At 36.3% G+C, this 11,631-nt stretch overlaps 1 protein-coding gene across 1 annotated transcript; it reads right to left on the reverse strand.

Moving 5' to 3' along the window:
• Nucleotides 1-1,384: 1,384 nt before the first annotated feature.
• Nucleotides 1,385-11,034, reverse strand: LOC147389879 (uncharacterized). Its single transcript, XM_086417990.1, is given in 17 exon segments — nucleotides 1,385-1,970; nucleotides 2,341-2,469; nucleotides 2,558-2,626; nucleotides 2,768-2,906; nucleotides 3,006-3,574; nucleotides 3,783-3,908; nucleotides 4,015-4,102; nucleotides 4,191-4,620; nucleotides 4,623-4,686; nucleotides 4,878-4,942; nucleotides 5,576-5,673; nucleotides 5,765-5,807; nucleotides 6,635-6,728; nucleotides 6,998-7,033; nucleotides 7,113-7,201; nucleotides 7,308-7,429; nucleotides 10,114-11,034. Coding segments are annotated over 17 exon segments (2,493 nt in total). The 5' UTR covers nucleotides 10,332-11,034; the 3' UTR covers nucleotides 1,385-1,856.
• Nucleotides 11,035-11,631: the final 597 nt, after the last annotated feature.

The raw sequence follows: 11,631 nt of genomic DNA on the forward strand, positions 1-11,631 counted from the left end.
TTGTTTGGATGGTTAAGTGAGGAGAGAAAAGAAAATTAATGGATAAAAAAATAGGCCAGTTTTTAATTTTTATTTTTCTTTTCTCTCCAAATCGGAGAGAAATGGAGAGAAGAAATGTATAACTAAAAATTATAATTCTATCATTTATTCTCTCTAAACTTAATTTTTTTTACTATTAAACCAAACAAGATCTCTTTGGTTTTTTTATTTTTTTCTTTTATATTAATTTCCCTCAATCCAAACAAAATATAAAGGATTCTCCAACAATTGTCTGCTTTAACCTTGATTGAGGATGAAAAATGACAATTAAGAATGAAGAATGGAGGAGAGGGGGAAGAAGCCAGATGAACCTTAAAATGCGGGTAGACCATGATTTCAACAAAACCAGTTTTAAAACCATGGGGTAGACTGTTTAACCATCAAAGGATGGTTCCATAATGATTGAATTACTCATTGATCCCCATGGCCAAAGTTTATGTGGCATTTTCTTCTACTTCCAGTGATCTATAAACTTGATGATCCCTATGGCCAAAGTTTATGTGGCATTTTCTTCTACTTCCAGTGATCTATAAACTTGATTCCCAAACTTGATGATCCCCATGGCCAAAGTTTATGTGGCATTTTCTTCTACTTCCAGTGATCTATAAACTTGATTCCCAAACTTGAGTTGTATAGAGTAAGCCAACTTGTTTAGGCTGAATAAAATTAGTTTCTCTATACAGTTACGTTTGAACTTTAAAACTCCAATGTTCTATTAATGTTAAAGAGATTCAATTTGCCTCACCAACTTTTGCCAACAATCACCAAAGAATTAGCATACATTTTGGGGTACCGTTAGTAAAAAATTAGTGTGGAAGTAGAAGCTCCCAAATTTTAGTCCTATTTCTGTATTCCTCAATTTAACAACATCAAATAATCAAACACAGGCTTTTTACCAGTTATAAGTGCTTACATCCGAACTCTATATTGATAAAACCAATCCTCGTTGCAATTGATGGGTTCATCCTGATAACACATGATCAAAACTTTTGACTCAAATTGTATCTGATCGACTTTTAGAATAATCTTCAATTTACCTATCATCGTCCTACATGGTAAAAATTGTGCTATACCCCGTTAAAACTGAGAAACTATGAATTTTGTTCCTGATGGATAATATCAGGCATCTACACTGACAATCCATGTTTTCCAATATGGAAGATTCCACTTCTTCAATACATGTGTGCATGTACAACCCACTGATAGGGTGCGAGATACAACATTGAAAGATAAAATAGATTTGAAACTCTTGCAATAAGCATAATCCAAATGCCACACTCAAGAAAAAAAAAAAAAAAAAGTGTAATCAACATGATAGTGTAATTGGTAGGTGCAAGACACAGCATTGAAAAATAGATCTGAAACATTCCAAATATCCACACTCTAAGAAAACATAATTGACATGGCAATAGTTGGGCTAAGATTGTTTTGCCGGTATATTATGACACCACCTACATAACAACACAACCTCCCTTCTTCATTAACAACAAATTGCAAGTTCGTCTATTTTGATTTGTAGAATATAATTAAGAAACTAACTACTTTACTTTCTAAAGCATGATAACCAACTTCTATGGATAAAATATATTACATGATGATTCAAGCTTTACCAAGATCATTGGGACTACGTTTGCACAAGTGACTTTTGATGGTGGCAGAGAGTTTTCAATCAATCAACGTGCCTCGAACATTTTAGAATCCAAAGCCACCAGGTTTTAGGCCAATGATCTCCATTTCACTAACATTCACCCTCTTTTTTACATAATGGTGTTGGGTGATTAGAGAAGATAAATAAGATGTCTCCTTTATCGACTATTTTAAAGGAAGTATGACAACTGCTGTTTTTTCCTTGAACCTCCTTCCCCATATAATTCATTCCACTGCTTCAACTCGCCCATTACAGATCCCTCAGATGCAAAACTTGGCGCAACCTGCATTTATAAGTTAACCCAATGTTCAGGACTAATTAATTGTGTTAAAGATGGGAGAATTATTGGAAGAATGATCTTAAACCACTGCATCCATCCTTATACATTGTTAGAAAATGGTATTTTCAGGCTGCAAACTCTGAAGTTTAAACCATCCGGTGCAGATGGTTGTGTCCAGTAAGCAGTGTTGGTTGTCTGCAGTCTACCAAATGTTCTCTCTTTTTTATTTATGAATCTCCAAAATGACCATTCATGATCGTTGGTTTTAAGAATGCCCAATGTGAAAAACAATTTAAGTGAATATTTAATTTTATGGAAATAAAAAGATGTGAAGTCTCAATACAATGTAAAGAGAGTCCCACTGTTAAATTACCTGATTTTTTGCCTGCCTCATATCTTCCATGTTTAATGGCCTGAGGGCAATTATGCTGTCCTCATTACTCTCACTTGTATCAGAAGCCTCTTCCGAGTTCTTTCCTGTCTCAGCTCTCCGCTTTTTCTCCTGCAAAGAGAACGTTTTAAATAAAAGCAGCACATAAAACTCATCAATGTGCGAAACTAAAAAGAGAAAAAAATGGGGGAACACATACCAAATCTTTTAGTCTCTCTTGTTGTATCAGCTCCCTAACAGGTCGATAAGCTGCTGTTGTGCACAGGTTCTGTTCTCAACAGTTATTGCTCAAAATTAATTACAGTGGATTAAACATCAAGTCATGAATGAAACTATGGACCAAACACTTTTTTTTCTTTTTTCTTTTTATTTTTATAGATTCTTCAAGGAACATGCCAACAATGCAAACCTTAAGATCGCTTCCACTGTATCCTTCTGTCATGGTTGCAAGCTCCTTAAAGTCTAGTCCATCTTCAACCTTCTCTTTTCCAAGAAGAGTTTTCAATATTGATTCCCTGTTCTCTGTGGATGGTAGACCAACCATAATTCTGTTCACCACACATTAAAACATTAGGATCAGCAAACATAAAGTTGTGGTAATTGTTATTACACGTAAGTTATTGGGATCCTCGAATAAACAAACATACCTGCGTTCAAATCGCCGAATAATTGCTTCGTCAAGGTCAAAAGGCCTGTTTGTTGCAGCGAGGACAAGGATCCACTCGCCAGGTTTTGTCAACAACCCATCCCAATGAGTCATGAACTCGTTCTTAATCTTCCGCATGGCTTCGTGTTCTCCAACTCTGGTTCGTTGCCCAAGCATACTATCGACCTCATCCACAAATATAATTGTTGGGGAGACTTTTGCTGAAAGGGTGAATAAAGCTCTTACATTCTTCTCATCTTCTCCGAACCATTTTGAAGTGATGGTGGACATTGACACATTGATGAAGCTTGCTCCCGCCTCATTAGCAATGGCCTTGGCCAGCATTGTCTTCCCGGTGCCAGGAGGCCCAAACAACAAAATTCCTCTGCAAGGCTTTAAAAGTCCTCCTTGAAAGAGGTCTGGCCTTCGTAGAGGAAGCATGACCAGCTCCTGAAGTGATTCTTTAGTCTCATCTAGGGCACCAATATCAGCAAATGTCACTCCAATCTCACTTGCGGGTATGACCTCCGGCCTTATACGCTTCTCAAACTCATTATCAGGGGGGACTTCCTGTTTAAAAAATAATAATAATAACATTCGAGATTGCGTCAATACTGAAACATGGGAAAGAACTGAACATAGGGAAGATATTCAACCTATGCAACTATGAAATGTGTGTCTGTCTGAAACCATGATTATAATGTCAGAGAGATTTGTGATAAAGCATGGGTTCTAGTCATAGAATTCCTGAGTACTAAATCAAAGAAATTGAACTTACTTTTGATGAAGACGATGAATTCTCGCCATCCTTCTTCCCCGATGGAGCTGATTTTTCTGCCTCACTTTTGTTTTCAGAGGCTGGAATCTCATTTTTTGCACCACTAGCACCCTCCTTTTCGGATACCTAAAACAACAAAAGAAAAGAAACATAATAAAATCACATTTTAAATCATTGATTTGTTACTACTCCAGATTGTCAGAAGAGTAAAACAAGGAGAAGTACAACAGACCTTGGCAGGTTCGGCATTTACTTCCAGCTTCAAAGAATCTTTGGCACCACACTTACCTTCCTGGAATATACTCAATCCGTGGGACAAACTGTCCCATGAGAGAAATAGTAAGAGAATAAAAAAGAAGTCAAACAAAGCTAATAGAAAACCGCAATCATGGAAACTCTGAATCTAACCTCTTGGACGAAATAACAAGCTTCCCATTTCTGTATTCAGGATCCTTGTTATTCATCAGGTGATAAGAAATCGCTGATACCACAATCTCTTCAATGTAATTACTGATAACCATCGTGTCTGCAAGGCAGATCGAACCCAGATCATCACAGTCAAGATCGTTTGCCGCAAGTACCTCGGTGATGTGGTTTCTGTTATCCTGAAATTGGATCATTTTCATGTCTTCTTCCAGTTGGGATTTCCAGCTGACAAGGTATTTCTCATCTTCTGGTGGTCTGATGTCAATGTTGTAAGGGAACAGATGGGTGAGTCTCTCGTCCACTTCACTGCAGTCGTTATCTGGATCAAACATCCGCGAACCAAGTATAAGCACTGATCCCGGTAGTTTCTTCAACATTTTCTGGAATAAGTTATATATTCTTTGTGATCGGAGAGAAGTTTTTCCACATCCCTGAGGTAGAGGACAATGGGACTGGTTTTCGATACTGAAACTAGAACCTGTATTATGGTGAAAGTCAACATTGAATTGCACCTGTCAATACCCCTATATGAAAAATTCCAGGAAGCTAAATTGAAGGGTTTTTAATCATTAAAATCTAGCAAAGGTATATGTTCATAGAAAACCTTTTAAGAATATCAAAGGCAAGTTAATATTAAACAAGTTGCAACTTAGTCCAAAACAAAACTACCTTGTAAAGTGACTGTACAAGAAGTTTTTCGTCAAAAGACCAGCTACTTGTGCGCTTAAGAGGAGCTGTAAAAAATCCAAAACCATGAGATGCAGTTAGAGCAAGAACTTTGTTTAGTAAGAGTTGCTCATGTATAACTCATACACACAATCCATTTAGAAGTTATTCACTGAAAAAATAATGATGTTCAAATGGGTAACACCAAAAAGCTTCCTAGGGACTTGGAAACTTCACAAGAGTTTAAAGAGTTTATCTTCTAGTCCCAGAATGGAATTAGAAACTTTAAGGGAACATTACCAGCAGTTTTGGGCTTGGACAAAGTTATTAGCAAAACATCAAGAAGAACCAAATGTTACTGATCTTGAATATCAATGTAAGGGCCAAAAGGTGATGCATGGCAGAGGTGAAGCATGGCTTCTTCCTATATACCCTCCCTGAGTTATAAACCTCTAATATAAAAAAAACCAATTTGATAGAACCCAAAAGACTTCTGTCTCACTGTTAGAAGATATTTTCAGTTATCTTTTTTCAAAAACAGGTTTTTCAATATATTCATGTACAAAGAATTTGAACAGAGTTATTAATCACAAATAGAGATATCAACAAATATTCAACCATAGTAGGCCATTCTTATGGATAATAAAACTGTAGTTATCCGACGGTCTACCTGGAAGAAAAAAAAAAGTTCTGGGAATTACATGGATTAGAAGTGCATTGAGAAGCAAGGCTACTGATATCAGCTGTAGAAGAGGCATTTCTACGAAGCTTTGGAGGAATACTACCACCTTCCAGTACCCTGAAAACACAGACAAATTAGATGTGATGAGGCAAGTAGCCTAAACCTTTCTCTCTTCATCAATCAGTAAGCTCCCTCTGGCGGGTTATACCTTGATCTAATATCCACTCCACTGCTTTGCCTCCGCAATGTGCCTGCAGAAGAACTCTTAACTTAGGTCTAAAAAAATGGAGTAGGAAGGCAGGGGGGTCACTATGAAAAAATGAATCACAATAATGGGAGAAGAACTACCAATACAAAAACATTACTGAAGCAAGGTAAGTTTCCATCAAAACCTTCAGGTTGGAATTAAAAAGGTATGATTCCTGCATTGTACCAACTATGTTGTTTAAACAATTTAATACTATAAAAACGCATTCTTTACTTCTTTTTTTTTTCTGATTAATATGCATTGTTTAAACTTTAAACATTAGACTTGAATGGAGGAACATAACTTGTTAAGCCAACCCTAAATTTTTTGTATAAGAATTTGATCGAGCATGATGTTCGATTGAATAATATTCTACACTGAAACCATGAGGGTGGGGTTTGGTCCCAGCTTATTTACTTCTATAATTTTTTAACTTGGAAAGCGAGATTAGTGGTCAGTGATTAGTAGTTGAAGATAAGTTTTGAACCCAAGTCGTAGCATCAACACTCACTAACTTTAACTAACTTAGCAAGCTGGCATGTTCAAGTATTTGGTCCCAGAGTTATCCACCACAAAAAAAAAAAAAAAAAAAAAATCAGAAGTAAAATCAAAAGCAGTCAAATGACAGTAAGTGTTGAGTTTAGTCCTACATTGGACACTCATTGCCTTGTCTCTCTCCTTATAAGCTCTTGGGCGTCTCCACTCATTGCCAATTGGTTTTGAGTTGGACCCCAAAATTTATCAATAAGAAAAGTGTTCAACTAAGGACTATCAAACACACATGTTTTATTTGTCAAGGACAATAAGAGGAGAATGTTCTTCCTTGTATACCATTGGTCTCTTCACTTGTCGGACGGAGGGAAAAAGACCCAAATAGGCTGGACATTCGCTCCAGTGTTGTCTCAGAGATGGATCTCTTGACAGACTGCAAAGGGGGAAAAAAGGAATAACAAGTGGGTAAGGAACAAAATCCACACTGCTTGATTCATTAACTCATCTGAGCAGTAAAAGTTCAATGTAACAAAATGGAAATGCATGCGGTGTAGGAAGTAAATGAAAACAGAATCAAAGTGGGCATATTGGAATGTGGGTTGCGGTTCTGGGGATCTTCAAGAATATTCCAAAAACTGATTATATAAATAAATCTCTACAACACAAGAAACCACATGCTTAAAATAAGGTAGAAAATCTTACGGATTCTTTATTGGAACTACCATATTTACTTTGTATCTGCAGAGGAACACTCATGACAAACATCAGTATATGATAAGCAGAAACCAACGAAATTTAAAACGCTGTAGGCACTCACCTTTAGCGAGAAGTCCGTTACATCTAACAACAACAATTTAGCTTCAAAGTGATGTGCTAAAGCCTTGGCAAGCATTTGTTGGTAAAGCTCTTCACAAAATATAAATTTGCAATCAGGCTTGGTTACAAACAAAGATATATGAACATAAATACTTTTGATTAAGAAAAAATGGGTGAAACATTCTAGATAACCTACCAGCAGGTCCTGAGAGCAAAATGGACTGGCTAGCCGGTGAGAGGTTCCGGGTGTACTTTGAGAAGTCGGCTTGCTTCAAATGAACATAGGCAACACTTGTCAATAACTCCCGTGTCAGCTCACTGTCATAAATATCAGTAACACAAGGCTATCAGAACAAATAAATATAATAAAGGAAAAGAAAATTGACAGAAAACAGTTTGCACATAAGATAAACAATATCTTAGTAAAATTAGGAATGATATTACTAAGCTACTCTAAATAAAATAATAATAAAAAGGTTAAGATAAATTGCCACAACGACCCCTAATCCAGAAAATGGTACTGTATCATCTTCATAGCATACTACTATACACACTCTGATTCTCCATGAATGACAAATTTGATCTCTCTTTGAAGAAGGGAACCATACAACATAGAACCATTATTTAGTCATAAATTAATAAGTTCCTGTTTAGCATATTGTCATCCTAAATGTAACTACTTCTGCAAGGGTGAGTAAAAGAGTACTATGATAAGAGTCAGATTGGCCTAACTAACTTAGTATGAATTTAAATCTTACTAAGGGTCATGACCTCACATTGTGGCATCCACAGAGATGTAGAGGACAAAAATTTTAGAATTTTGACGGGAAAAAATGTTATTTTTCACCGTTGAATATTACTTTTAGATTTGGGAGTTTGGTAGCTGTCCATTTTCAAAACCTTGGATGAAGCTCCAAACAGATTTTTTTTTTTTTTTTTTTTAATCTGAGTTTCTCCATGAAATCTAGAAGGTTGTAGTGTTGAATTGCAAATGTAGTAATCCATGTGGGCCCAATGAAACTTAGTAAGATTTCAAATCTTACTAAGGAAAGTGTTTTTCCTATGATAATGTATGTAGGTGGCATACCATGCTCCTTGTCATCTTATCCTATAATATCATAAGTAACTTGTTCCATTATAGATCTTGGGACTTGGGTTTAAAACCTTCCCAGCCTTGATTCCATCTTCCTGTTTTCTTATATCTCAGCCATTTAACTAATATATAACTGTGGAATAAATCTGTGGTCCAACCATGCTGGTCAAGAACTGGTCTACTCGCATTTTCCTTTCTGCCATGTGTCGGCTAAGTTGGATAGCCTGTGAATTTAGTCAAAGTTATACAATACCTAGATTGATGGAATCATGAATGAAGAAATAGATGACTTCTAAAGTAAATCTAATAGTTCACTAACCAAGTAAGATTACTTAAACTTCTAAAGCTAAGAGTCGTGCTGGGGTGACACAGGATTTACTGTGATTCTCACAATTCTGATGTGGACATGCATACATAACCGTAGATGGCTTTTACTCATATCATGAGGAAACACATCCATGGTTATGTGCACATCCCTCGTCAGACTTGTGAGATTTGCAGTAAATACCCTGCGTCATTCCAGCATTTTCTTAAAGCTAAACAAGGGCTGTTTTACAATTTTATATAGAGTCGTGCTGGAGTGACCTCAAGATTGGATCTCATATTGCACATCTTGACTTGGAAGTGGATAGGAACCATAGATGCTTTTTCACTTGTATCTCGAGAAAAAGAATCTATTGGTCCATACACTTTCACTTCAGGATGTGCGATGTGAGGTCCAATCATGAGGTCACTTCAGCATAATTCTTTTATATATAGGTCTTGTTAACATGGCACACGTTAAAAGTACAATAAATATACTTGAGAACTTGAATTTTGCATCGAAAATACCCTTAAAATTATTTTTACCAAAATACCCCAGATTCCTATTTCCCATGTGTATTTATTGCTCGGGACATCTTTAACAAAATCCTTTTATATATTTACCAAGTGAGAAAGAACTAAATTTGGAGATCATTAAAATGTAGAATCATAAAGTGAGCAAGAAAATCCACTAAAAGTCCAAATCCCAAAATAGAGATTAAAAAAGGACTCGCACATGAAAGGTTACAGAAGTGATTAAGTCCAAGCATGACAGATATAAGCACGCCCATGAAACCACAATTTTATATAGACCACCAGCCTATCCACATGCCTCGAAAACGAAACCCACAAGGCTACAACATTAATATATGAGTTGTTCTAAACTGACTTCCTTAGACACTGTGCTTACGTGGCAGTGTTGAGAGAACTATAATTTTTTTCCTCAAGATAAAACCAAAAAAAACATTGGTCATCGAGATACTAAACAGAAGGGCGGTGTACGCCTGATACTATATTATTGCACGGAAACCTACATCTACATTCTCGAGGTCTGTTCGAAGCAATAAATGTAACAAAAAAGTATTAAGGGTATTTTAGACATACTCTGTGTTTTGATGAATATTTTAGACACCCTCCTGAATATTCCAAATTGAAGAGACGCCCTAATAACCCGTCTTATATGAATGATTGATGAACATGACCTAAATGCCCCCATCTTCAATCCTCTGATTTCTTTTTTTCTTTTTTTCCAAAAACCAGTCGTCTTCGACCTTCAAACCTCTTAAAAAGTTCGGAATTTTGGGGAGAAGAAAATTCAAGGGTTTTGGGAAGGAGATTGAAGATGATGGATTCAACCCTCAAAGGTTGAAGAGTTCGATAATGCCTTTGTGGGAAATAAAATGAAGGATTTTAGGCTGTTTAAGATAAGGACATTTAAGTCATTTACTTATTATTCATTTGAGTAGACTACCGCCATGGATGAATCATCAATTTGAAAAACACACCAAAATGGAATGGATATGAAATCTCTAAATGACTAAATCACCATTAAATTAATGAAATTTAGAACTAAAATTAATGTAATTTTAATTATTCTCCCTCTTACCTGAGATAGTAGGGAAATTCTTCGAAGGTAACGTTGCTCTCGTGTCCATCGACGATCTGCCTCATCATTTCCTGCTCGATTCGCTCTGCTGTAATGGCGTTTGCAGAAGAATTCAATCCAGCCCATTTACTTACAGTCTGTCCAGAAGCCAAACCAAGACCGACACCAACACCGAGTCCTACACTCAATGCCGACATTAGAATCCGTTTCTGCTCCATCGCTTTTGAAATGTCGAAACCCTGAATCTCTTCGTTCGAACTTCAACTTGATCTCTCTTCCAAATTTTAACATACAAAATAACCTCCCCAATCCTTTCCTCTCGACCTTTATATATAATTCGTTTAGATTAACAATCTCAATCTCTCGATCAGGGAAAAATTAAAACTTTACGAGTTTACAGACCAAACGAAGCACTAAATTGGTCGAAACAGATAAAATTTGCGAGAAATTTCAACCTTTCAAAGATTTCTCAAAGCTTTCAGAAGCCAATTTCGTTAAAAAAAAAAACATATCAACGAAGAGTGATCTGGTTCAAATTCATCAAAATCTCTAATCAGAAACTGATTACGCAACCAGAAAACTTATTAAAGAAGAAAACCACACGAGACTTATTTCCACATAAACAGAACAAGATCTAACCAGAAAGTACAAAATTCCGACACGAAACCTAAATTCTTTCTCTCAATCGAAATTTCTTTGTGTTCCTCTTTGATCGCTCTCACGACCTATTTATAGACACCGAGAGTAGCCGATCTCAAACCCTAAAAGCAGACAGGAACACTTTTTCTAACTTTCGGTACCCAAAATGTGAGTTTTTTTAGGTATCAGAGGCAGCGTTCGTTATATACCTTGCGAAGGGGTTGTGAATCGGAATCGGTTCCCGCTTTTTCAGGTTTCTCCTTTTCTTCGTCTTTTAAGTTTTTTTTTTTTTTAACAATCGATGAGTATTTACGGGGAAATTTACGTGTCCAGACTTTGACGGTCCGATTTTGTGGTTTGACGTCTTTTGACGCTTTCGCCGCCTTACGCGCCGAAATGCGAAGCCGATAAGCTCAGAGGTTTGCTGCTACGGACAAGGAACGAAAAATTTACAATAATATTCTTACATAATCTTAAATTTACTTACGCATCCCTCTGTGTTTTACCCAATTGTAATGGATTTTTAATCTTCTATGTAGTCTAAGAGTACGACTCATTGGAATCCCACAATTTGCTATGCTTGTCTCGAAAAAGTTTGATGTCATCTCATACTATATCTTTGAAATATTTTGTTGGGCCACTAACCTTATATATAGGGATAATGCCGAAGTAAAATTAAAATCTACATCGTGGGCCGACATTTTTTACGTGGATGTGTGTCGATGATTTTTCAACGAGGCTCTCACACACATCCACGTCAAAAATGTCGCCTACGATGTACATTTTAATGTTACTCCAATACAACTCTATATATATGTTGCTTCTTTAGTGTACTTACAGATATAATTTTAAAACTCTATTTCTCATCCAGGCTAGATA

This window comes from Akebia trifoliata, chromosome 12, assembly GCF_017979445.1.
Source record: "Akebia trifoliata isolate Shusen 1 chromosome 12, ASM1797944v1, whole genome shotgun sequence".
Classification (NCBI taxonomy): Eukaryota; Viridiplantae; Streptophyta; class Magnoliopsida; order Ranunculales; family Lardizabalaceae; genus Akebia; species Akebia trifoliata.